At 42.5% G+C, this 27,449-nt stretch overlaps 2 protein-coding genes across 2 annotated transcripts; both read left to right on the top strand.

Annotated features, from left to right (window-relative positions):
- The first annotated feature begins 126 nt into the window (after positions 1 to 126).
- Positions 127 to 11,155, top strand: syngr3a (synaptogyrin 3a). The gene is made up of 3 exons (XM_042340968.1): positions 127 to 365; positions 3,821 to 3,963; positions 7,458 to 11,155. Exons 1-3 carry the CDS (start codon positions 161 to 163, stop codon positions 7,653 to 7,655), a joined length of 546 nt encoding a protein of 181 aa, XP_042196902.1. The 5' UTR covers positions 127 to 160; the 3' UTR covers positions 7,656 to 11,155.
- A 2,186-nt stretch (positions 11,156 to 13,341) lies between these two features.
- znf598 (zinc finger protein 598) lies at positions 13,342 to 26,778 on the top strand (the record flags this gene model as incomplete). Its single annotated transcript, XM_007906078.2, has 12 exons — positions 13,342 to 13,527; positions 15,540 to 15,652; positions 17,426 to 17,555; positions 17,810 to 18,021; positions 18,178 to 18,395; positions 19,164 to 19,269; positions 19,945 to 20,129; positions 20,307 to 20,382; positions 21,283 to 22,016; positions 23,912 to 24,062; positions 25,485 to 25,632; positions 26,015 to 26,778. Coding segments are annotated over 12 exons (2,607 nt in total), but the record flags the coding sequence as incomplete, so codon positions are not given.
- Positions 26,779 to 27,449: the final 671 nt, after the last annotated feature.

The raw sequence follows: 27,449 nt of genomic DNA, 5'->3' as shown, positions 1-27,449 counted from the left end.
CCAACATGATAAGGCACTGTATCAAATGCAAAGATTATTATATTGCTGGCGGTCTTTATATTTAGTGATAAGAATTTTGCTGATTGTTTTCAGCCTTAATTCTTCCTTCTTCTCTCTTCTCCTTCCCCAGATTTTTTCCATCGTGGTGTTTGCCTCCATCATGAACAAAGGCTACGTCAATTTCGGGGACGGGACCCTCTTGTGTGTTTTTAACAAGAACGAGAGCGCCTGCAATTACGGTATCACGATCGGTATCATAGCGTTCTTCGCCTGCATCATTTTCATCATCTTGGATCTGTACTTCCCCCAGATCAGCAGCGTGAAGGACAGGAAATACGCTGTGCTGCTCGAGCTGGGTTTTTCAGGTACGACGCGGAAAATCAAATAAAATCAATAATCAAATTAGAAAAAAAATACTGCTAACAATAATCATAATCCTTATATGTGATAATAATAATCCTTGCATTTGATACAGCGCCTTATCACGTCTTCCAGACATCTCAAAGCGCTTCACAGAATATACTGTAAAGTGAATTGACTGTATATTTTGTGGGTGAAATATAGTGCTTTCACAGGATTTACTGTGAAGTGTAATGACTTTAATGCGCTTAAAGTGCTCTGGGAAGCCACCCAGCGTGAGGGGCGCTTTATATAAATGCAAGTTGTTCTTCTTCTTGTTTGCATTTTGCAGACAAAATTCGATGCGTTTATAGGATGAACAAACCAGCAATCTGGTGAATAGTCCTGTTTTGTATTCTCTGACTTGCTGTGGGTAGCTTTAAAGTATGTTCCTGCTCAGTCCAGTTGACAATAGTGCAGCCTTTCAGTTATTGTGGCATTGCATTCAACCATGAGCACACATGCCACTCGCCAAACAAATAGTCTGTGCTCGCTCCCTTTCATCCCACTGAACGGGGAATACAATTTTGCAATAAATGTTGGAACAGTGTGCGGGTTGGTATGAGGTGCCTCTGTACCTTTGCTCCCAGGGTTGGGAACATAGGGACATAGGAACAGGAGGAGGCTATTCAGCCCCTCAAGCCTGTTCTGCCATTTTATTATTATTATATTATTATTATTATTATTATTATTCTATTGGATCATGGTTGATCTGTATTTCAACTCCAAATACCTCCCTTTGCCTTATATCCCTTAATACCCTGACCTAGCAAATACCTATCCACCTCAGGCTTGAAACTCTGAATGGATCCAGTATCCACAGGCTTTTGGGGGAGAGGTTGGCTTAGTTTCAGTTCAGAGATAAGCAGCCCTGCTCAATGGACAGTGGAATGTTATATCAAATATCACATCTCATTTATATAAATGGTGAGAGGAAACAATGTTATGATAGTATTCGATTTCCGAGAGGCAACAGGGATGGAGCAGGTGTTCGGAAATCGAATACTTTCATAACATTACTTCCTCATTGTCTTCTGTTCAGCCTGGGGGTAGGGGTGGCGGTGAGGTGGGGGGGTGGGTGGTGAATGAGAGATACCTTGGATTTTTCTTGCCAGTCTTTTTTCTGATCTGACACTCACTAGCCGGAAATTTGTGGTCAATGCAGTAAATAAACTGAAGAGCGTTAGCACTGAGGAACTGGAACAAATTTGAAGCGTCAGACATAGCTCAGCACAGTAAAGCTTAGCGTCCTGCCGCACTGATGTAATATTTCCCCTTACATTCGATTTAGCGTGCTTCACATCAGGAGGACGTCGTCAGCACTTCACATGACTAAGTGTAAAGATGTACTGCAACTATTTTGTGGGCTAAAAAAAAAAGCTGTATTAAAGAATTTGCCAAGTTCTGCATGGCCTGAAAATGTTATGCAATTAAGAGTAAATCTAGACCCGTGTGAAATCTTGCACACAAAATTAACTAGCTCGTTTCTAGAGTGTTTATGTGTTGCTGGACGCAGTAATTCCTATGTGATGTTCGCTTCAAGTACAAGTCATTTGAGTGAGATCTTTGTTCACTGTTTCTCTGGCTTCAGCCGAGTAAGACCTATTGAGAGAGGGTGGTGAGGCAATGTCTGCTCATCGTCATTACTCATGTAGCCTCTAGTGGTAGAATGAGCAAATGAGGCATTTCTGTGCGACACTGATGTGCGCAGTGGGCCGCCATGTTGCGCCCACAAAATATACACTCAATTCGCTCTTCAGTATATCCTGCAATGTGCTTTGAGACACGATAAGGCGCTACATTAAATGCAAGGACTATTATAATCTTGTGCTATGCAACCAAACCAATGTCCTTTTGCTCACTCACTGCCCACAATGTAGTGAAGCATTAATGTGGTAAATTTCTTACGTGTATGCTCTTTCCTTATCATCTCAGGCACTAAGTGGAAATAGCCGTTCCTTATTCACCTGATCCGAACCCCTCAATGAGGCCCTCTCTCAACCTTCTCAACATTAAACGCATTGCAAAGATTTGGGATTCTTGCCCTCCTCTGTGCCACGTTTTTATTTGTTGAGCAGTTTAAGAGTAAATAAACCAACGCCCTTGACACTTAGAACCTTATGGCACTGCACAAATTTAATTCTGTTTAAATCGTACTTATTATAGTCATTTAGGAACACAGCTATTTGGGTTATGGCTGTTTGAGTTTCTCCACGAACATATTTCTATGAGTCAGCACATTGCTGCAATTTGTCTTTTGTCGCTTTTCTGATGAGACATTTTGTACTGGAAATATAATTATTTATCCAAGACTGACAAAAAGCTCTCATGAATATGTGGTTGCTCTAAACCCTGATTAAAACAGATAACTGACACGGAGATCGGGCTTTCCGTCACTCTGCCCCAGAACTCTGGAACACTCTCCCTCAGTCTCTCCATCTTGCCCCCTCTCTCCTCTCTTTCAAGTCCCGCCTGAAAACGTTCCTCTTCGACCGTGCTTACAGCCACCTCTCCCCTCCTCCCGGCTCAGAGTCAGGCTCTGCCAGTGTTAAGCGTTCTGAGATGCTACCCAGCATGGAGGGTGCTGTATAAGTGCAAGTCGTTGTTGTATAATGCCTTCCTCACATTGGGAAGCCCTAATTGTTGGATGAGTCACCAATAACAAAGCTTGTACATGTACATCGAGAAAACTTAATGAGTTTTGAGTGTTCCTACAAATATGGTGACTGGCTAATGAAGGTTGACAAACGAAAGAGCCTTGATAAATATTTACAATGTTGCTGTAAATATTAGTGAGCAATTCTTAGAATTCATATTGTATTTGAGAGCCCAGGAGAGCCCAGTGGAAGCTGCCATGCTTGATGAGTGCAGAGCTCCACAGAACCTACATAATAATAATAATCCTTGCATTTCATATAGCCCCTAATTACGTCGTTGAGACGTCTCAAAGCGCTTCACAGAATATACTGTGAAGTGAAATGACTGCATATTTTGTGGGCGAAACATGGAATAAATGATGCTTCAGACCCCGTAAATACCGTGCTACACTTGGTCAGCATCCTTCTCAATACAGCACATAAGAGGTACAGGTTAATGGAGTAGTTTGGATGATGCTCAACTTCAATCTTGATTTAGAATTTTTAACAGAAAACCCAGCCTCGGAGTTAAAACTAACTGCAAAATTGCACACTCTCATGGACACAATTCCCGTTGTGTGTTACCCTTGATGGTGTCAGCCACTAGTAGGATTTTCCCATTATATTCTGACATCGTCAAAGGTGCTACGCACAACACTGAACAGAAATTTTAATCCCTGAAATCCTAAGAAACAAGTCTGAGTCTAGATCCAAGTGGAACTGCTGCTCCCTACATGTTGCTAAAATTGTCTTATTTTTAATGTCAATGTTTTTTTCTGTTTCAGGACTGTGGACATTCCTATGGTTTGTAGGCTTCTGTCTCTTGGCTAATCAGTGGCAAGTTACTAGCGTGAAGATTCCATTCAAACAGAGCGCGGACACTGCCAGGGCTGCCATTGCCTTCTCCTTCTTTTCCATTCTGGGCTGGGTGAGTATGTCTGCAAGAATTTCAGTGTTATCTATTCTGTGTGAGCCAAACCCGTGTGATTGGAAAATAGATGCCGTTCAATCCCTCTGTTTTGGATTCTTGCAGGTAGGATCAGTACTAAATAAAAAATTGTGGAGTCCTGTAGCGTTAGGGCACTCCCCTCATAAGCAAAAGGACCCGGGTTCGATTCCCGGGCAGGGTGACACCTTCGGCAAGTTTCCTTACTCCACACACTTTTTACCTAGCAGTGAATGGGAGCCCGGTTGTTAATCAATTGGCGGATTGCTTTCCAGGGTTATAATCCCTCAAAAAGAAAAAAAATGTTCACTCAATCCACGACTGTTTGTGAGACACTGTTGTGCCGCGTTTCGCCCACAAAATAAGTCATTCCACTTTACAATATATTCTGTGAACATGTCTCAATCTCGTGATAAGGCCCTACATCAAAGGCAAGGATTATTATTATAATTGCCACGTTGCACCATTGAATGTTGACACATAATTTGAACATCTTTCCTGTTGAAAAAAACTGAAACAAGAGATGATCAAATCCAAATCATACATTTTGCAATGATTCCTTTTTCCCTCCTCGTCCACTCCCCATTTCAGTTCTTAACAACAACTCGCATTTATATAACACATGATAGGGTCCCAGAGATCTTAATCTTACCTCATTTTACCTATGAGGTTCTTCTTAAAACCAGGTTCTAAAATAAGAATGAATGTTAAGGATTTTTCCAAAATTCTGCACAATCTTAAATTTGCGGGAATTGACGTTAAGGAAGATACCTGGTGGACGCCTGGAGCACATTCTATAGTCTTTCTACGGTTAAAGTTGTCATCCAAGAACAACTTCCATTCATGTAGAATATTGTCTTGGAGTGCTTCAGAAGGACAGGGTGGACGCTGAAAATGGGAGAGCAAAGAAGGGTGAAAGGGGAGTGTCCATAAACACGGTCAAAGAGGTATGTTTTAAGGTGAGACTCAAAGATAGATAGAGAGGGAGCTGGAGGGAATTTCAGAGATTAGGGATAGTATTTGATATGGATGGTCCTGTAGCTCAGTGGAGTCCTGTAGCTCAGTGGGTAGAGCACTCACCTCACAAGCAAGATCTGCGTTCGATTCCCGGCAGGGCAAAACCTTGGGCAACTTTCCTTACTCCACACGCCTGATAATAATCCCTCAAGAAAAAAATAATAATTTGGTCACTTCAATCCATGCTTGTTTGTGGGACACTGCTGAACGCAATTAGCTGCCGCGTTTCGCTCACAAAAATGCAGTCAATTCACTTTACAGTATATTCTGTGAAGTGCTTTGAGACGTCTCGAAGACATGAAAAGCGCTATATATCAAATTCAAGGATTATTATTATGGTGGATTGCAGAGAGCACGCAAGATGAATGGCAAACTCAAGAGAGTAGGGTGCAAGCAGATGAGTTGGGGTAGGAGATGCTAGGGTGTGAAAGGATTTATAGGTGAAGGTGAGTACCCTCAAAGTGCAGGATAACATTGAACGAGAGAAAGGTGAAGATATTTGAAAAGAAAAGCAGCAGGGGAATAAATATATATATGCCACAGCTGAAGATATAATGTGTTAAATATCTCCATGCTGTGAGGCTGATTGTAAGCCACTTGTGAATTAACTGCTCAGCCTTGTGTGTGGAAATAGCTATATTTTCTCACTGCTCATTAGCACATATCCTCTCTCTTGCTTGTTTGTACTTCACTCGTCAACTTTCAGACCGCACACGAGGGAGATGCAAATGAAGAGAGAACAGGGTTTTACTGCATATAGCTCATCTTCACTTGCATTTGATGTAGCGCCTTATCATGTTGTTGAGACTTCTCAAAGCCCTTCACAGGATATACTGTAAAGTGGAGTGACTGTGTATTTTATGGGCGAACACGGCTGCCAATTTTTGTGCAGAGCAATGTCCCATGGAGTGAATGATCTAATTTTTTTGTCTGTGTGTGTGGATAGAACATTTCCTTTTCAATGCACCAAATCATGTTTCCAACCATTTATGCTTGTTATCAAAAACACATGAGAAGTTATAGATAAATGTGCCGAGTTTAGAAATCTTTTTATCATATTTCTGATCTCATCATGCGCTATTTAATTATTTATTGTATGCATTTTTAAATTATTTTAACGGACTGGAATCACCACCTACACTTCCGTCATTTTTTTTTCAGGGTTATTTGTCTCTCTTTGTCTTCGACAAATTAAAAAATGTAGGTTTTGTAGAGGACACCCAAAGAATTCTCCCCCAAATATCGTCATCTTCATATGTATAGAGTCCAGTCCTTGAACCTGATATCAAATGACCAATTCTTCCCCGCAACATCAAATGGATTTATTTTCTCATTAATGCAGTAGATACTCATTCAATTATTGCTAACTTGTTTTCCCCTGAGCACAGACATGAATTCATCAGCCTTATTGTCTAGACCAGGGTGGTCCAACTGCCAGCCTGTGGGCCGCATCAGGCCCGGGGGATGATTTAATCCAACCCGTGAACCATTTCCAACTTCATTTTCCGATGAGCAAATACGGACAGCAAGCCCTGAGCTAATCAAGAGATGGTCACCAGGACCTCAGGCACTGCCTCACAACGGGATTGGCCAATCAGGATAAAATATTGCCTCCGGCCCTCAGCAGCCAAAAGGTTGGCCTCCCCTGGTCTTGGCTTTGTATACGCCCAATGAATTTGCATATCCTTGCATGGGTATTCTGACTAATCTGGATGCATTAAGATGGATTGTCATCCAGCTTCTGCTTGTATCATGTATTATAAAGAAATTATATATACATATGTATATGTATATAAAGCAAATTTTATAATATAATGATAAAGATATACCCTCATTTCCTCAACATGACATTAGGAAAATAATCAAAGATAATGAATGTGAACTGCTTAAGTCTGGCTCTCAAAATGTGTGTCATCTAAATCCTTTTATCTGATTTCTGTCTTATTATTCTTGAGTGCCATTAATAATGGAGTTGCATGACCATGTATTGTTTATTTATATTAGAGATTACGGATGCCATATGAATACAAAATAATTTGTTTTAAACAAAGTTGCATGGTTTAAAGCATTAAAAAACTTTATTCGGTGAAGTGTAATATGCAATGATTTCTAATAAGGAAACCGAAGCATGCAGTGACAATTTGTGAGAATATCGATGAGATCTATTTTCAGAGATGTATTCCCTTGCTTCAGTGTCATGTAGTCTGGTTACCAAAAGGAATCACCACTCTGTTTCCTTATTAAGCAATCCTATTAGAAATCTGCATGTATTTGAGCCCATTGCTTGTTATGGGTGCGAAATAATGAGTTAATTACAATGGACAAATAGATATCAACTAATGTAAATATCTCCTGCAATATGCCCGCTCGCTCTTCCATTCTTGTTGACGTTTGGTTGCTGTTATGTTGCACTAACATGACTAAATTCTTGCTTTAACTGATTAACAATCCTATTAAAGGCTGGCCTAACCCTGAAGGCATGGCAGAGGTACAGCCTGGGAGCTGACACGTCACTCTTCTCTCATGATCACTTGGACGCAGGTCATCCTCCATTCTCTTCTGGAAGTGAAATTGAGAACACAGACAACTTCCAGAGCCCGCCATTTGCTGAAAACCTGGACACGACCTCTCGGGGGTATCAAATGCCATCGTATTAAAGATCCAAGGTCTCTTTTTGTCATTTAGGAACACAGTTTCCCTTCTGTTGGCCTAGATAGTCTTCCAATCCAGCCTTTCAAAAATCAAATCTGTACATCATTTCCATTTGAAAATTGCTAGCCTTCCACGTTGGTTCAAGGTGTCAGGTAGAAATTCAGCCCAAACTATAACACCTCCATCATCCGTAATGTCGCCTTCTCTTTCTTTTCTGTGAGCTTGCAAACAAAATGGATTTGCAGCCAGTTTTTAGTAGCCATCTGAAAATCATCAGTGGCTGGAGCATTTTGTGAAGGTATGATGGGTATTTGATATTTGAGTCTTAAACTGGAGCCTAGTTAGGCCAATGGCAAAGGGATGCTGAAATACAGATATTTCATCTGTGTGGTGCAGTGTTGTTCACTGGCTAGCTATCCGCAATTACTGTCTGAGGATAATGGGCTTTTTCGTGTGATAAACTGGTGTTGGGTAACCTCTCTTTAGCTAGTCGTGCAATGTAATCACTATATTAGTGGTGGTGTCATTCTTGTTTGTAGTGTGTAGTATGTGAGCTGGAAATACAGCATAATGCGACAGACCGCAAGGCCTCTGTCTGGTGTATTTAGAAATTCATACCTCCTGCTCCACTTGTTTGGGTGTATCCTTGAACTCATGACTAACTGTTCCTCACCATGTGCCAGGTTTTCTAATTGTATGTAACTGTAAAAAAACGTTAATTGGTCAATGGTCAGAGCTATTTGGAGATGTGAGCATATTGTCTGTAATTCCTGCTGTCAGATTATACGGTGCGGTTTCAAAACCATACAAAAGTGAATGTAAGAACTACAAAACAGTCAGCTCAACTTTTGAATTGGTACAACGCAAATATTTTAAAACCTTATTTTATAGGCGTGACTGGAGATTTACTGTACCTACATCTTGCGTTCTGGTTGAATATTATTCAAAAATGATATTGGTTGTACCCTGAGAACACCTCAACTGTATCTCTGTGTAATATCCCAAGATTTATTTGTGTGCTTTATGTTTAATACTCTCATTCCAGTAGCAAGTGAGTTCATGTAATTGGATACCGGTAACTTTGTAATACTGTATACTACTGAAGGTCTTTTCAACCCTTCCCAAGCATAGCACACCTGCATAGTTCTTTGAGTTAAAAGGTGCGTAGCACTGAACTTTCTGACTAAAAATAGTAGTGTGCTCCTGTATAACAGTGGCAATAATAAAATGATATCCCCAACAGCTGAGGTTTTTATATGTGATGCCAGTCAGCAAAACATTGCCTTACTGCATGAGCCTCACCTTTTTCTCAGCCTAAACCAATATCTAGGTTTGACAAAGTGGTTCCTGGATAACGAGAAGTGCCGTTTTTGTAGCCGGTCGTTGACTTTTTTTTGCTGTTAAAAAAAATCTTAATTTCAATCTTTCAAAGCCTGAGCCAAACAGATACCTGTTAACAAAATTGCTTTTTTTTGAGGAATGTCAGCTATGACTGTATAAGCAATTATGTATGTCCCCAGAACTAAGTTTATTTAACATTCAATGGGGCAAATGAGGTAAATGAGTCATTGTAAAGCTGAATGTTTTCCAGTTTGATCAGCTGAAGCATTTCCTTCGAAGAGAAAAGGCTTGGATTGCAAAATGGATTGTCTGTTGAATACAAGCTTATTTGAATGTTGTACATCCGGATCTGTCCAGTTGCTGTTCCGTGATACGTTTGGGTTTGTTCACATAGGACATCTTAAATGATCACACATTCAGAAAAAATCTGTGCTTAGTGAGTGCTCTGTGCCAAGTGGGCTCCTGCTGTAATTCTGAGATGTTTCAATGAGATGATGAACTTATATTCTATATCTGTTTTAATATATCATGTTATGGTCTACAGCCACAAAGGGCAAAATAGCCTCCTCCTGCCCTGATTATTCTAAAGCCTATTTGAATGTAAGATTTATTACTGTCGCCAAATCATTTTAAAATGCTGTACCTTTGAATTGACCCTCAAAATGTGTGCAGGACCCAGCATCCCTCTCCCGCGCCCACCAAGTATTGACTTTTTACATGAGTTTATATCATTTTGTCTCTGAATATATAGTATTTCAAATTTATTTTTTGTTCTGGGGAAAAAGTTGAGTTGGCTGGACCGAATTCGCTGGTGCAACTCCCAGTGTCAACCATACTGAGCGCTAAGTGTTTGTTTTAAAAGCTTGATAATAGTCTACAGAAATTAAAGTTGTTTTTCAAGGAATAATTTGATATTATTTTCAGGCCCAGTGTTTACGTTTAATGTTTTTTTAAATCAGAAAATGGTTATGAAAGGCAAGATAATTAGAATTATTGATATTGGTCTTTCAAAATTTTCAGTGTTTTTGATAATTATTGACATTTTTTCAGTGCCACTGGTGTTAATTAAAACATCACAAATGGGGTAAAACATCTGTATATCAGATATACCTCTCTGTCCATTTAGAGGATTTGATGTAACAAAACTGGTTATTTTGAAGGGAAGCCCATTCCGATGTCCATTGCCGTATTTGAAGAGGCTTGTTGCAATTTGAAGTGATTCATTTTTAACTATTTGGTCATTCTCCTTTTGTTTTTGCTTTCAAATTTCAGTAGTGCCGAAAGAAAAATCAATGCACTAGACATCTTGGAGTGAACGCTCACTCACGTTACGATTGTCAAATCAAACCCGTATTGTCTATTGCCAATTGTGCAGTTGTAGTTTCTTAGGAACAGAAGATGTCATTTTTTTCAACTGTTTGTTTCTCAGGTGGATGGTTTCTCCTGTAGAAAGCCATTAGCCAACTTCTGTTGCTAATTTTAGATACTTGTCAATATTTCAGTTTATACAAGCTGACCTTAAGACAAGTTTAAAGCCCTTCAGCTTTTTTTTATATCTTTACAGTGTACAAAACATACATCATCACATTTGTAGTGACCGACTTTGTAGCTTAAATTTTTAACCGTGTTATTATAAGGCCATTATAATTTTTTAAAAGATTTGCTAATGGCAAATTAAGGTTTTTCATTTTGACAGCAGCAGACTGAAATAACAATTTAACCAAGTATTGTTGTTCATTTTAATAGTGTAATAAAAGCTGGGCTGTGCAAACATTCCCAACTTGAAAAAAAANTCAGTTTTGGGGGTGTTTTTCAAATAAATTTATTAGGTAAATATGCAACGAAAGACGAAAGCCCGAAAGGAGATCCCAATGAGGCAAAATGGTGCACTTTGTAGTAACTTTTCTCTGTTCACTGAAGTGTACGGTGATTTTAAGAAAAAGTATAGTGGTCATAGTGGTGTTTATACTGTGTTAAAATAGTGAACACATTTGAGTGGTGTATGGAAAAAAAGAGTATAAAAAAGTTTAAAAAATGAATCAACTGTATGAACATCTTTATTTGTTCTTAAAAGAACACTGTTGTTGTTGTGATATCGGTAAATTTGTGCCTGTGTACAAACAATGAATTCTCAATAAAGATGTGTCACTGCATATAACTGTTATCAATGTAGGCGTTTACCTGTTATGCGTTTGTGCTGACTAAATAACAACAACTTGCACCCATATCGCCCTCTGCACGCAGGGTAGCATCTCAGAGCGCTTAAATAAGATAGCAACTGGGAATTTTCATAGTGCCCTTTACGCAGGGTCGAAACTTGGGAGTGCTTAACAATGGCATATTTTGACAACGAACAGGGGGAAAATAGGGGAGATGACCGTTGAAGAGAAGAGGAAGGACTTTAGATGCGATCAGTGTCAAAATGACCATCCCCTTGGTTGCCCTGGCTGAGTAGTGTTCTGAGGGTGTTAACGGTCAACCACTTGGCGTGGGACTGGACGAGACATGCCCAACCGAGGGTGAACCAATCTTCAACCGCACCTTCTGTCCTCCTTCCCTCCTGTTAGTAACCCTGCAAGTCAAAGCCCTAACAGGTAGAATGGTCCTAACTGGGCAATAATAATAATATTCCTTGCATTTGATACAGCGCTTTATCAGGTTGTTGAGACGCCTCAAACCATTTCACAGGATATATTGTAAAGCGGATTGACTGTATATTTTGTGCGGGGAAAGCAGGAAAGCTTGGCAGACCGCGCTCGCTGTCAATGGCAAGCGGTGTGGTTTTAGCTGGTTGGATTCCAAAGCACACTCTGGGCTCCCCCCCCCACCCCAAAGCACACTCTGGGCTCCCCCCCCCACCCCAAAGCACACTCTGGGCTCCCCCCCCCCCCAAAGCACACTCTGGGCTCCCCCCCCCACCCCAAAGCACACTCTGGGCTCCCCCCAAAGCACACACTGGGCTCCCCCCCCCAAAGCACACTCTGGGCTCCCCCCCCCACCCCAAAGCACACTCTGGGCTCCCCCCAAAGCACACTCTGGGCTCCCCCAAAGCACACTCTGGGCTCCCCCCAAAGCACACTCTGGGCTCCCCCCACAGCACACTCTGGCTCCCCCCACAGCACACTCTGGGCTCCCCCCCCCCCACCCCAAAGCACACTCTGGGCTCCCCCCCCCACCCCCAAAGCACACTCTGGGCTCCCCCCAAAGCACACCTCCCCCCCAAAGCACACTCTGGGCTCCCCCCAAAGCACACTCTGGGCTCCCCCCAAAGCACACACTGGGCTCCCCCCCCCCCAAGCACACTCTGGGCTCCCCCCCCCCCCACCCCCAAAGCACACTCTGGGCTCCCCCCAAAGCACACTCTGGGCTCCCCCCAAAGCACACTCTGGGCTCCCCCCAAAGCACACTCTGGGCTCCCCCCCACAGCACACTCTGGGCTCCCCCCCCCCACAGCACACTCTGGGCTCCCCCCCCCCCACCCCAAAGCACACTCTGGGCTCCCCCCCCCCCACAGCACACTCTGGGCTCCCCCCCCCCCCCCCCCCCCCCCCCCCCCCAAAGCACACTCTGGGCTCCCCCCCCCCCCAAAGCACACTCTGGGCTCCCCCCCCCCCCCAAAGCACACTCTGGGCTCCCCCCCCCCCCACCCCCACAGCACACTCTGGGCTCCCCCCCCCCCCCCCCAAGCACACTCTGGGCTCCCCCCAAAGCACACTCTGGGCTCCCCCCCCCCACAGCACACTCTGGGCTCCCCCCCCCCCCCCCCCCACAGCACACTCTGGGCTCCCCCCCCCAGTCCCCCCCCCCCCAGGGGAGAGAGAGTCCAACAGCCTCTCTCTGTCATTCCCACGTGGAGGAGGGAAGGGGATCAGTATCGGGGAATTCCCGGTTGGGTTCGGGGGCCTCACCAGCGGTGACCGGCGGGTGGGCGGTGGTCGGGGGCTCGAGTCCAAACCGTCCCCCTCGCGCCTCCCGCCCCGGCGCGGGCGAGCGACCGCCGCTTCCGCGCCTGCGCGCGGGTGACGTCACAGGTCCCGCGCCGCGGCGCGTTGACGTGGTGACGTTCGCCGAGAGCGAGAGAGAGAGAGAGAGAGAGAGCCATCCCCGGCCCCGGGAGGCGGGAGGAGGAGAGGGAGCGAGTGAAGTGAAGGCGAGAAAGAGCTGAGGAGAGGCCGCCGCGAGGCCGGGGGTTTCAGTGAGGCCGACCCCCCGACCGGGGGTGAAGCGGTCCTCGACCGACCCTCTCTCCCTTCCCTGATCCCTCACTCACCCTCAGCCCGAGCCATGGCGTCCAGGAGAGGCAAAGAACCCGGCGGCGGCGGCGGCGGTGGTGGAGGAGGAGGAGGAGGAGCGGCGGCGGCGGCGGCGGCGCGTGCGGGCCACAGCCACGACAAGAGCTGCGTGCTGTGCTGCCAGGAGCTGGAGGTCTACGCCTTGGGCAAGTGCGACCACTCGGTGTGTTACCGCTGCTCCACCAAGATGAGGGTGCTGTGCGAGCAGAAGTACTGCGCCGTGTGCCGCCTGGAGCTCGACAAGGTAACCGGGGTGATGGGTGAGCTCTGCTCACTCGAGGCCGGGGCCCAGGCCCGGGTGACAGGGCCCGGGCCCAGGCCCTGACGCGGCCTCTGAAGGAAACCCGATCAGTTTCCCTTTCCTCTCTCTCTCTGTCTGTCTGTCTGTCTGCTGCTGCCGTCACCTGGGGGGGCGTTCAGTTGCGGGGCGGGAGGTTTCTCTTTCTCCGCCGCCGCCGCTCCTCTCACCTCGTCTCCCCCACCCCAACCGCAGGGCGGTTTCGCTGTGCGTAAGGCAGACAGAGACGGTGGAGCGTAGGCGTAGGCGGAGGCCATTCGGCCCCTCGAGCCCGTTCCGCCATTCCACAAGATCACGGCGGATCTCAGAAGCTCAACTGCAATGAGCCGCCTCTTGCCCGGTCGGTGTCCCCCACCCCCTGATCCATCCAACTCGAGGCTTGAAGATGTGAATGGATCCGCCCGTAATCCACAGCCCTTTGGGGGGAAGAGAGAGAGAGAGAGAGAGATATCCAGATTTTCACTCCCGCTTCGGAAGAGAGGAGGGCTGCGGCGCAGGCGGGAGCCTCGCCCGATCCCCCCGTCACCCAACCCACCGACCATTTGAGTCGTACTATGATGATAATAATAATCATAAGCCTCGCGTTTGACACAGCGCCTTATCACGTCTTCGAGCCGTCTCAGAGCGCTTCGCAGAATGTACCGTACAGTGCCTGTGTAATTCGTGGGCAAAACGCAGCAGCCAATTGAATAACGCAGGAGGAAACGGCCCCGCTGCTGTCCCCGTGTTGTTAGTCTTTGTTTTGATTCAAGATCGATCACCGCCGATACCAACAACGGGGCTTGAAAGCCACAGCCCAGCCCCCTCCACTCTTTGGCTGAGATTTCTGTGACCTGCGTAAAAACAGCGTTGCAACACGTTCAAAAAGTCCATTCTTTATTTTTGAAATAAGAGATTGTTGACCCGCAAAACGCGCAGTCACTCGCAACACTTTACATTATATTCTGTTAAGCGCGTTGAGACGTCTCAACGACGTGACGAAGCGCTGTATCAAATCCAAGGATTATTATTATTTTTTGATTTACCAAAATACACTTTTGCTTTTTTTTTGTCATTAGAATGTGGAACAAACTTTTTTTTTCGTACGGGAAAAAGTTGCTAAGTACTGGAACTGCACATCTAATATGAATGCTTAGCGAATTTAGACCTGCTGCTACGTTGGTCGTAGGTTTAAAGTCCAAAATGTCACTGGTTTCCGATTGGTGAGAGAATAGCTCCTTTCCGGATGCAATTGTGCTGTTTATGAAAGGAGCTATGTTCTTTGTTGGAAGAATTGCTTGCATTATGCAGTTCTGTTACAACAAATAAATCAAAATTTTGCCCAGTTACAGCCAGCCTGGTTTCCAAGTGTTTTGTGATCGAAACATGTCTCGATCAACCCTAGTACTTCAGGTGACCTCTAGGAGACTAATAATACCTCATTTATCCTGATACCCAAAGCGATAATCTGGAATTAACAGTGAAATTTCCTACCTGTTGTCTCACAAAGTTGTTCAGTTTATATTATAGTACAAACTATACATAGACCCCTTTGGTTTCCTAGAGATATCCGAGGGTTCTGACAGTGATTCTGAATGCATCTTAAATTGTGGGGTCAATTAAAGGTTGCACTGAATAAATCTTCTTAGAAAGCCTGGGAAGCTTGTTAAGATTGACAGTGCCTTTGTTTACTGTCCAATCAGTAGGGTATATATAAAAGTAGGGCAAAAATCAAGTCGGTAGAGAGCAGAAATACTTTTCGAGCGATCTATTTCTTCATTTCCTTACTTGAATGTGGAGTATGTATTATTGCTCATTTTTAAAAAAAAAAATCTCTTCTGCTGTGGAACAGAAGCAGGTATCACTTCTGTTCAATTTGGCTAGTATTTATATCTTGCATTTCTAAATGAATATAAATTTCACCAGAATAATAGTAATATTTAGATGTAATTAATTGTTAATGTGTTTTTGCCACACAGGTTGTGTTTGTGAAGAAACTTGCACCATTTGCAACGATAATGACCCATCAGTTCCACCATGAAAAGAAATATGACATCTATATTGCCGATGGGAGGATTCTTGCACAGTTTAGGTAATTTATATGTTTCATAATTGGGACCATCCAATTAATTGATTCATATTTATAGCTAGGATGGTGTTGTTTACTTGGAAACAGTTATTTGAGCCTTATGAGAGGGGCTGTTTAATTTTTTTCATCTCATACATAAAGAACTGAAAATATGTGATGGTAGTAGTGATGTGGGTTCCTATCAAAGAGTTTTGTCTTGTGAATTGTTGATTGTGGCAGTCTATTTGGATTGAGGTACCAAGCGGAGTTCAGTTATGCCCAGAAAGAAAGGGACATATCTTCTTTGCTGTCTCTTGGAAGGCTATTCTTGTGTCTTAAAAGAGGCCTAAAAATAAAGTGACCCCTGGGAATAACGAGTGGTAATCCTAAAGATAGCACAGTAGAGATCTGATCATTCTCTTGGGTGAACTGTTTGAGGTAGAGGCACGTATAACTATTTAGTAAAAAAATAACAAGAGTGGGAGGAAGAAATCGAAGGCTGCTATTTTTCTTAGGTACTTTGTACCTATTGTCAAAAGCAAGTGCTCCCAGGTCAGATTTCATAGCCACTTTATCAAAACTGGGCACACCCTGAGGTGGAGTGAGCTGTGTGTAAACTGCACTTTTGTCACCAATTATATGCCTCTGCCCAACCTCAAAGAAGCACCAAAGTGACTTCCATTCCCAACCTGTTCTCGTGTTTGTATTAGTGAGACTGGTGATGCATTAATTACAATAGCACTTTGAGAATTTTTGACATTCTAAGTCCTATATTAAATGCTAGGGTTACAGTAAAACTCATAAGTCAGGACCATGAAATTTAATATGACTTGCGTGAAGTCCAAGTTGCAGGCAAACTGTATGTCGTAAAAGTTCCGATTTAATCAAAAGTCTACACGTCGCATGAATGGGACTCAGAGGTGAATGTATGATTTACAAAGATAAGATTTAAGCAAGTTTTACTGTAATGCATATATTGGCAAAGGTTAATAAACAATCTTTAACTTTTAGATGAAGAGAATGAAAGTCAAGTGAAATGTTGCTGTACTGGTACAAATAAGTGAAAATCAGAGTTGAAGTCTTGTGTTTTATTTCAAGAATAATGTCCATTTTGGGAGTAACAATAATTTGACAGTGGTGGTACTATAGTTTCCTTGCTTTTAATATAAGCAACTCCGCAGTTTGATTATGCCAAGATCATTATGTTTCTGCTTTTTAAAAATTTAATTGACTGTATTTGTGGATCAGATTAATCCTTGCTCATCGGGATGGAACTGAACTGGAGGAGATTGTACTTACTTGCAAGCATGTATCCTGTTGGCTCAGAAAGTTAGGCATTGAGTGATCACAATTTGGGTTGCCAAGTTCCCTTTTGCTCATCTGAGTAAAATAAGCGCTTCATTTACTGAGGGAATAACTTGGAAGTCCCAGAAGCTTACAATTTTTCTTTTAAGTGGTCATTGATAAAGTAAGCATAATAAGAAAGAGAGGTGTTCATTGGGTATAATATCAGGTGACGTTCAATACAATCAAAATCCTCATTGTGCCATTTTCCAATTTAAGTTAAGTTACTAAGAATCCTCTCTCGTGAATCCTATCCATACCTGTCTCCTGGGAATTGTGGACAGATTGGTATTTAATGAATTTCCATCTAATTATGTTGTCACTGTGGATACAATTTGTATTATTGCACGTTTCTGACATATATGCCTTTTAGTAAAAAGTGTTAATGTAATGTATAAATTGAATTTTAACCTCTTTCATATTTAGCACAGTGATTTTACTTATTTCTCTTAGGCAACTTCTGCAACATGAATGTCCAGTTTGTGTCGAGGCGAGACCTTTGAATAGTTTCGAGGAACTTGAGCAGCACATGAGAAAGCAGCACGAGATGTTCAGCTGCAAGCTCTGTGCAAAACACCTTCAGGTACATTCTTACCCTAGGTTTCAGAGTAACATATGTGGTGATATCAAACATTTGCAGAGTGCCAACACATTTCCATTTATAAAACCCAAAATGAATTATAGTTCCTGAAAATAACACAAAGCCATATATTTTATCAACTATTTGTTCAAATTAATGGCGCTTTAGTTTTGTCAGAAGTTTATTTCTCAAAATGGAGAACTCTGAAAGCGGCTATTAAATGTAGAAGTAATCCCAGCTCACTTTTATCGTTTCAGATTTTTACATATGAACGCAAATGGTACAGTCGGAAGGATTTAGCACGTCATCGAATACACGGTGATCCGGATGATACCTCGCACCGCGGGCACCCCTTGTGCAAATTCTGTGATGACCGTTACTTGGATAATGACGAACTTTTGAAACATTTGCGAAGGGACCACTATTTCTGTCATTTCTGTGATTCCGATGGTGCTCAGGAATATTACAGGTTAGTAAGTATAAGTAATTAATAAGCACTATTCCCTCTCAGTCATTGTCCAGAATTGCAATGGGAAATAGTTCTATAGTTTTCCACCCGCAGAATTGAATTAAACTTTAGAGAAAACACAACTTTTGGTCTTGACGCTGTTTCATTTTGCTGCAGTGACTACGATTATCTTCGTGATCATTTTCGAGAGAAGCACTATCTGTGTGAGGAAGGCCGTTGTAGCACCGAGCAGTTTACTCACGCTTTCCGCACAGAGATTGACTACAAAGCGCATAAAGCTGCCTGCCACAGCAAGAACCGAGCCGAAGCCCGGCAGAACAGGCAGATAGACCTTCAGTTTAATTACGCTTCCCGGCACCAAAGACGGAATGAAGGTAAGAATTTGGCAGTATTACCTCAAGATTGTCTAGCCTCAAATTAAAGTGTGTGGGGGATGTTGAATATAGAGCTTTTTACTTTTTCAGATGTTTACAATCTGGGCTGGGGAGAAACAAATAGTAGAAAGCCCTGAGAAATCTCTGCTTTCACTGTAGATGCTCATTATTTGCTTGCAGACTGCTCTTTCCGTTGTGTTTTCTTGTTTCTTGTCTTCAAATCCCTCCGCTCCTCTGTAGGAGCTAAATAAGAACATCCAGTTTGTGCTAATACTGCGCTAGTTACAGTTGTCTTTCACTGCACTCTAAAAGATCGCAAAGTCTATTTTTAAAAGCAGTTCCTGAAAACATTGGCTAGAGAAAATTGTGTTCATTGCTCGCCTCTTCTCATCCTGAGACGTGGCTTTGACTCAGAAATTTGAATGAAGCACCAGAAACTGTGCATTCCTGAAATTGCCCTTGAGTACAAACCTTTTAAGTCGAGAATAAAATCTTCTAATTGCCCTTATCCGTGTATAGTATTTGGAAGATGTAATAGTATGTGGTTCCGAAGCAGTCATTTCAGTCTCTTAACAGTCCAGCTAACTATTCTTGCCTTTTTTTAACCTCTGAAATGTTCACACACAAAGGTGTGTTTATATTAAGAAATTACAAATAATAAAAAAGTGTTTGTTTAAGGCTGCTTTGTATTTAGGGCCTAGACAACGCCTATGATAGGATCTACTGGCCCGTGGGCAGACATGACTGTTTAATGTTCTTTTATTGCAGGCTTAGTGAGTGGAGAGGACTATGAAGAAGTGGACAGGTTTAACCGAAGAGGAGGGGCACCTCAGAATCGAGGACAGAATCGAAGAGGAAGATGGAAATATAATCGGTACGGTTGAGATCCCAGATCATAGAACCAGCCAAAGATTTCTGCTATATCATCTAATATTTCTTCTATTAAGATCTGAAAAAGCACATTGGAATATTGATTTAATTGAAGCTATTTGATGTTGTCAGTGCTATGAGCAAAATTTAAAAAAATAAAACCCGGGATACTGTTGATGCAGCATTGGACCATTGGGTCAGTAGGTTATTTATTGTGCTGCTATGTAATGTATGGGTGTTAATTTTTGCTCCTGTACATCTCATCTGATTTTACTGAGGGGATCTTGGTGAATCTTGGGGATATCTCCAATGGGAGTTGCCCTGAAATTTGGGACACTTGTAGGCATCTAAATTGGGTGCGTAGCTACGTATCATTCCAAATAACAAAAGATTTGTTGCTTGAATTCTGGAGGGTAAATGGTGAGTTTGAGAACCAAGACCGTCAAAGAGATATTGAGCAAATCAAGCATGCTACAGATACTCAAAAGTTGATCAAATCACAATCTGTACAGGCATGCACAAAATGGATGGACAGGTTAGTCAAAGCCTAATTTGTAAATTCCTTTTGAAATGGAAAGAAGATTTGACTCTGAGGGATGAACTGAAAGCCATGATTTCTGCCTTGCCATAATATCTTCTGTGTGTGCCATTACCTGAATGCCAACGCTTTGGGTTACAGAGAGGAAGAGGATCGCGACGTCGCTGCAGCAGTTCGAGCATCTATAGCGGCACGGAGACAGGAAGAAAAGAAACAAGCTGCTTCAAAAGAAGAAAGTGAAACCAGTAAAAGTACCAAGGATGATAAAGAGATTGATGACGCTTATAGCACCAAGGCTGTGACTAGACCACCATCTGAAACTATAGGTGTGTATTCTATAGCCGAGCCTTCTGTACCTCAAGCTTGTGTCCAGTTTTAATAGCAAACCACAGAAGAATGTCACTAATCGCACTTTAATTTTTAAGTGCTGTAAAAAATTCAAATAAAGGCTAAAATGTAACTGGATGTGTGTGAATAAACAAGACTTTGTATTTTGTTTCAAGGTAACAAGGAGACCAGTAAAGGGCCTTCAAAGGAAGAGTCCAAAACGCTATGTTCCACAGTTCCACTTAAGCAAAGGTATGTACTCTTAACTTCACGTGTATTCATTCATGCAAAGTTTATTGTAGATTCTGAAGGGCAGTTTTCTGTCTGATTCATTAATTCAAATCTGTTGTAACAAGTGTCCTAAGTACACTTGGTTTCAAATATTGGTGTGAATATTTGGCAGTAAATATTATTGGCATAATTTAGGAAGTACACAATTGTGCAATTATTCTTTTATTTAAAAAAAACTTCTTTGTAAAGAGTATAATTTGGGAACTTTCTCACATAAATATTAATTATCAGACAAAAGTTCTGTGAAGAGAATTACAGCTATTTGGTATGTTAATCATATGAACAAAATGCTCCTTGCTGTATATTATGGTATTGCAGCTCACACCAACATTTTACACTATCGGTGAAACTGCAATATTTAGCACTTGACAAAAAGGATCGAACACAAACTGTTAGAAGAACTGATTTTGACGATGTTAAACTACTTTCTAATGGGTAGCTGCAGGAACAAAATGCTGCAGCTTACAGGAGAATCAAATAGAAGCTAAGCCCACTAGAACTGGGTCTTGTATACATAACAGTTACAATTAAAATCGGGAGCTAGTTAGCTATGTGGTAATCGCAGTGTAGGCCCAAGACATCTTCACTCTTGTTGGCACATTTTTGAGAGTAAAACGCTGCTTAAAGTTATCTTCACATGGTTTTGCAGCCCACCGTGCCTCTTGTACCCTCAGTACTGTGACCAATTTAACACGCTGAGGTCTGTTTGACGGGTCATTGTCTTGTTTTTGAAGAAATCAAGCCATTAGTTTATGTACCGCTCTCTCTCTCTCTCTCTCTCTCTGCTCTCTCTCTCTCGTTCATATAATGTGTAAATAAGAAGAAAGTTATTTGACTTAAATCCATTTTTGGCTCTTCTAGTAATCTGGCTGCTGTCCGCCTGAATGAAGAGGAGTTTCCCAGCTTGTCTGCTTCAGCAACTTCGACAGCCACTGGGCTCACACCAGCCTACGTCTCTACAACCAAAAAGAACACTCCCTTTCATGAGGAGGACTTTCCTGCGCTTGTGTCTAAGATCAAACAAAATAAGCCCTCACCATCTGTATCCGCCTGGACTAACGCCCCTGGTAAAAGTGTTCTGAAGGTAGTCCATCCCAGCAGCACCGTTTCCAATCGAGCTGTTAAAAAACCCTTACCAGTTAACGGCAACAAAGCAAGCGTAAAAAATAAATTGCCTTCGAGATCCGAGGAGGTTGAAGACGACACTGGTGGGCTTACAGCTCAGGAGTTCAGGAGTACACCCACCATGCTGGACATCTCTTCCTTGTTAACTACTTCGACACAGAACATCTCTAAAGTCGGGAAAAAGAAAAAGGTAGGAGGTGAAAAGCCAAGTTCCTCACCGCCTCTGCTGGTAACCGACCCCGTGGTCAGTAAAGCACAGAAGGAGAATGTTCCCGATCCAAAGCAGGACAATGTGTTGGTCACCAGCGTGTTGAATGGCCACACTGACAAACTGTGCTTGGAAACTCCAACAAGTGTACGCACCCTAAAGGAACCGCCGGGCTTTAAGCCGGTACATGACCCATGCCCTCTACCTGAAGAAGACTTTCCAGCACTGGGAAACCCAGTTTTACCAAGAAAGCCACCTCCAGGTAAGAATCCTAGACTAAGGGAGTTTTGATGTATTGTGAAATTGCACTGTCAAAATAAAAACATTGTGATTCTTTCGATGGCAAAGTATGTAAAAAAATACTTTTTTGGTAGAGTCTGCAGTGGTTGAACATAGGCTATTAAAACTCAGTAGTTTGTGTTTTCAAATTACTGTATTGTAGATTAAAAGCCACTGCCAAAGATGGAAGCCTTTTCTGAGGGCCTTCTGGCTCAGGATGTGAAGCACTGGGTACTAAAACCAGACCCATTGCAGCAGTGGAGAATACTGCAGAAATTGCATGGAGTGTGTGCCACAAGAAGCTGCATATAAGCAAAGCACTGCGCAGACATGCAATGTGTCTGAGGACCTCAACTATTTTTTTTTTTGCTCCCTGCCCTGCCCCGTCCCTCCCCCCCCACCGCAGCGCATGGTTAATATATCCTGCATAGGAGAGAAGAGTTTTCAGGACATTCAACCTCTTCCTCCAATTGTGAATCCATGTTTTCCTACACTACATACTCCTGTATTGTGACCCCCCCAACCCGAATTTGCTCCCTCAACCCAGCAGCCTATATTGTTGCCCTCGTGTGTTTCTGTACGCAGTCCTGCATTTATCATTAGGTGGACACTAGTTTTAGTAAGTATAGTGTTTGATAACTTCTAGCAAAGTATGTCAATTATTTCTTAGAATGTTCAAAATCCGAGTGAGTTACAAGTTTTTTTGGACTGAGATGCTTGCAGGTCTCTTCTGGAGCTTCCACCTGATCACAGCCTTTTCATCTTAATCTTGCTGACTTTCCAGAGAAACTTAAAGCATGCCTCCTAGAATTTTTTTTTAACAACTTGCTAGCTTCTGCGATCGTTACTAAGATGCCATGTGTCTTCGATTCCTTTTCCTAATCTGTTCATGAAATGGATCATTTGATAGGGAGCGGGAAGAGAGAGGATTGAGTATGGCCATGAGACTTGTAGGATCAGTGCCTTCAAGATCCACTCAGTGATTCTTTAATCCTATCATTTCTGGAATTGTTGTGTGAAGAATAATTTTAATCCTGTAACAAGTCGGTGTGCCTACAGTCTCTGGTACTATTTAGTGTAAGATGGTCACAGTATCCTGTGGCAATGAGTTAATGGGTAATGGTGTTACAAAACCCAGAACAGGAGCAATCGGACATTTGGTGAAGAATTTGCAGTTAAATTAATCTGTCTACGTCAGTTATTATAATTAGGTTCTTGAACAGCCAGACCTTTACTTGGACACATGAAGGTTACGAAATGTTTAGCTATCCAGCTAAATGATTTAAAATTTCCAAAGCATTTGATCCATGGTAGTTTTATCTCAACAACAACAAAAAAGACTTGTCAGCCCTCAAATCTTCCACTGTTTCTGCCTGTGGACCAGAGAAAATACTCTTCTGATTCAAATGGTTTTTTATAGCTACTCCGATCATTTTTGTGTAACTTCCAGCCTTTTTTAAAAAATAAATGTAGTGTCTGAAATGCGCTTTGTAAAAGCCAAATGCTTCCAATTGCAATGAAGCTAATTTTTGTCGTCCTGTGAGAAGAGGTGGTCAAAGGGGGTTGCCAAGAAAATGGTGAAGGACATTTCAAAGGATCAGTTCCAAAATTTAGCAGTTAAGCAAGGTGTATGGAAGTCGTCATTTTTTTTTAAAAGTGGTCTTGAAAGAGCCATGTACAGATTAAATGTGGTCCCAGGAACTTTATACAAGTGGCTTTATCTAGTCAACCACACGCGAACATTGTAACTTGCAGTAGTTCTTATTTCTGCGCTTTTATATACGGGGGTGGGGGGGTGAAACAAAATTGCCTAAATTCCACATGACTGTAATTAGCAAATTTCATACTTTTTAATTCTGAATTTATTTTCTTATCCAGGTTTTAACAGCTTATTAGCAGTGAAGAGCCCACCATCCAACCTTCCTCCTCCACCAGGATTGTCCGCCCCCGTTAGTAAACCCCCTCCTGGCTTTACTGGTGTCCCTCTGAATTCAAACATCAGCGAGCCAGTGATTCCAGCACCAAAACAGTATGTACTGTACACTGCACTGTTTGGCAATTCCTCTTTACTGTCCACTTTAAATATCAGGGTTCAGTACTGGCAGATTTCCCCCTCCTCATCAAAACAGCACGATTCATTCCTACTCTGCCTTGGAATGGGGGTAGTAGTCTGTTTGTTAATTGTGCGCAATTGACTGCCGCTTTTTACCCATAAACACACAGTCACTAACACTTTTGTATATTCCTTGAAGCGCTTTAAGTCTCCCAAGATATGACAAGGCACTATATCAAATGCAAGGATTATTATTATTACTCTGAAACCTTGATCTAATATTAAGGGTAAAAGCGGTCATTGGATAACTTATGTTTGCCACACACAGTCAGACTTCAAAACTAATTAGTCTTGACATTTTAAAATCTAAAACTGGTTCTCTGACAAGTGGAACTGTTACAGAGTAGAAGAACTGACCATTTTTTGATACCAGGCCTCAGTGGCTTTAACTTTACTGGGCGTCTCTTTAGCTGGTTGATGTCCTGTAATCTTATAAGCTTTTTTTGTTCATTTTTGGTTGGCTCGGGTGTCTGACTTGTGGAAACCCATCTCCATGCTTAAGTGTACCTGAACCAAACGGAGACGTATGTAAGCCACCTAGCCACGGACATTTCCCAGTGTCTGGAATGGAATGAGCACCCTCGAGGAGTGAGGTACCCTGCTTGTAAAACCCGAATACTGCTCTCAGTCACCTTTGAAGGTGCCTTGATGACATTATATCATGATGGGCATCGGGTCCACGGCACAAGAGGTTTCTGCTACTTTTTACGGCTGGATGTTCTGTGTGTCTGCACCTCTTTTGATGATGCTCTGATAAATAATATTAATGAACCCTCTCCGCAATGCAATTGGCAAGCAAAAAAAACAGTCTTTCAGATTGACTCCATTGGATAGTTTCTAAATCAGGACAGCTTGCAAATAAATACCATCAATAGAGTTCTCTGTGCTGACTCACCTTGTTTGCATGCAGGGAGTCACAGATTTTTTTTAAAAATCGCCCTGTTAAAGCATTTGGTTCTAATTGATTTGGGATTAAAACTATTCAGGGAATAACTCGCCATGTGGTTGTTCAGCATTTTTTCTCACTGAGAGAGAGTCTCTGTGCAAGAGTTTTTTTTTCCATGTTGCATTCCTGATCTCCTCTGTCATTGAAATACTGCATTCAAACCAGTTGCTTCCCCACAGACAAGGACATTTCGTTTCTCTTCCCCCACCCCCCCCTCCACCTCCATGGAGTTTATAACCAAATAAGATTCCATTCTTAATGAATGGTTATCTTCTGTCAAGTCTCTAGCCATTTCTTGTTTGGGGAGGAGATTGAGATTGGTTGCTGCTATTTGCTTTTGGTTGGTAGCGGTTTCTTTAAAGATAACTTATTTAAATTTGCTTTGAATGTAGACCGGTATCAACTTTGTCGAGAACTTACCTCATCCCAGAGAACTTTCAGCAGAGGAACATTGACCTGATCAACTCTATCAATCAATACCTGTACAACGATGAGGCTAAATTCAGCAAGTTTAGGACTCAGTCGGGGCAGTTCAGACAGGTAAGCGGAGACGATCTTTCCATTTCACCCCCAGCCCCCTCAAAAAAAAACTATTCTTGAAATCTCTTGAGAGAGTGTGATTTTCAATTTATGCAACACTTCAGATAGTTTTGTGTTGCGGTCAGTCGAAACTGGCTTGGTGACCTAAAAGGTTTGTGTAGCTGACTTGAGAAAGGAGACTGTTCCGATGGACTGGGGTGAATTCTAGCCTGAACCAGAGGCTGCCCCCTTGTACCACCCAATTTGTTGAAAATGTTTCTGTCCTTAATGTAATTCTTGTGCCCTCAATCCAATGCTCAAAAGATTTTACCCTACATTCTACAAGCTGATTTCCTAAGCGTGTACCCATTTTTACACCAAAATTTATTTTCGTTCTCTGCAGGGCCAGATTTCTGCTGCAGAGTACTACCGGAGTTGTAGAGAACTTCTGGGAGAGAATTTCAAGAAGATATTGAACGAACTGTTAGTTTTGTTGCCGGATACAGGGAAACAGCAGGAGCTTCTCACTGCTCACAATGACTTACGGTTACAGGAAAAGCAAGGGTCAAACAAATCAAAAAAGAACAAGAAAAACGCCTGGCAAACTGGGGTTAATTCTGAGCTGGACTGTCAGGTTTGCCCGACGTGCCAGCAGGTGCTGACCCCGAAAGACTTTGTCCTTCACAAGACCTTGCATTTTGAAGATGACGAGTTTCCAACCCTACAATCTGTGAGCAGGATCATCAGTTAATTCTCACCAGCCAACGCAGGCCAGACAGAGGAAGACAATGTACAGTCGCAGACTGGTGGTGCAAGTACAGGGTGTGTGGATACTATTTACAGGCAGATATTGCTTTGAGGGGAAACCTTGAAAAGTAAAATATACTAGTAGTACTTTAGGTCAGAGGAAGGAAAGGGCATCTGTCATTTGGCGGAGGAAGCGTTAATATGGTACCGAACCTGCTACTATACTATTACAGAAAGTAAAGGATTGTGCAGTCATTATACATTTTTGAATGTTATTTTGAGACATATATTCACCAATTTTTTAAAAAAATCAGTACTAAGATAAGTAATTTAACATATTCTTCTACTCCAGCTGTTCAAAAGTGTTGCCATGTGTCAGTCTGGTTCAGTGGAAGCGCTCTCACCTCTGAGTCAGACCTTACGTCGGGTCTTGGAATCACGTAGTCTAAGCTGACGCTCCAATGCAGTGCTGGGGGTGCGTTGCATTGTCTGAGGTCCCGTCCTTCGGTTGAGACGTTAAACTGAGGTCCCGTCTGCCAGTTCTGGTGGACGTTAAAAATCCCATGGCACTATTCAAAAAGCAAAGGGAGTTTCTCTCTCCTAGTTTTCCTGGCCAACAAATCTCCCAAATCAAATTGCTCACTCAAAACTATCTGCCGCGTTTCGCCCACAAAGTACAGTCAAACCACTTTACAGTATACCCTGTGAGGCTCTTTGAGACGTTTCGATGACGTGAGGTGCCATATCAAATGCAAGGATTATTATTTTAAGTTGTTGTCTGTTGAATGCCCCAAATTCATCAAGTGTAAAAGTTTTATCTAAAAGGAATCTACAGATGCACACTTACGAGTGGATTGAAATATCTTGAGATTTTACGACACTAAACACAACTCTCTCTTTTGGTTTGATTTGTTGCACGCAGAGCACTGCAACATCTTTTGTACTTCTATACATTAACGTACAGTACTAAAACGCTACCGACGTCACTCATTTTAATGATTGCTGAGTTTCCATTTTGAGTTTAAAATATAACTAGTGCAGGCAAAATGTTTAAACTGTAGCAACAGTGCAAGATTTAGCACGGCTACACG

Source organism: Callorhinchus milii, unplaced genomic scaffold (genome assembly GCF_018977255.1).
Source record: "Callorhinchus milii isolate IMCB2004 unplaced genomic scaffold, IMCB_Cmil_1.0 Scaffold16, whole genome shotgun sequence".
NCBI lineage: Eukaryota > Metazoa > Chordata > Chondrichthyes > Chimaeriformes > Callorhinchidae > Callorhinchus > Callorhinchus milii.
The sequence above is the reverse complement of the archived record's forward strand: the minus strand, read 5'-3'. Positions and strand labels throughout refer to the sequence as shown.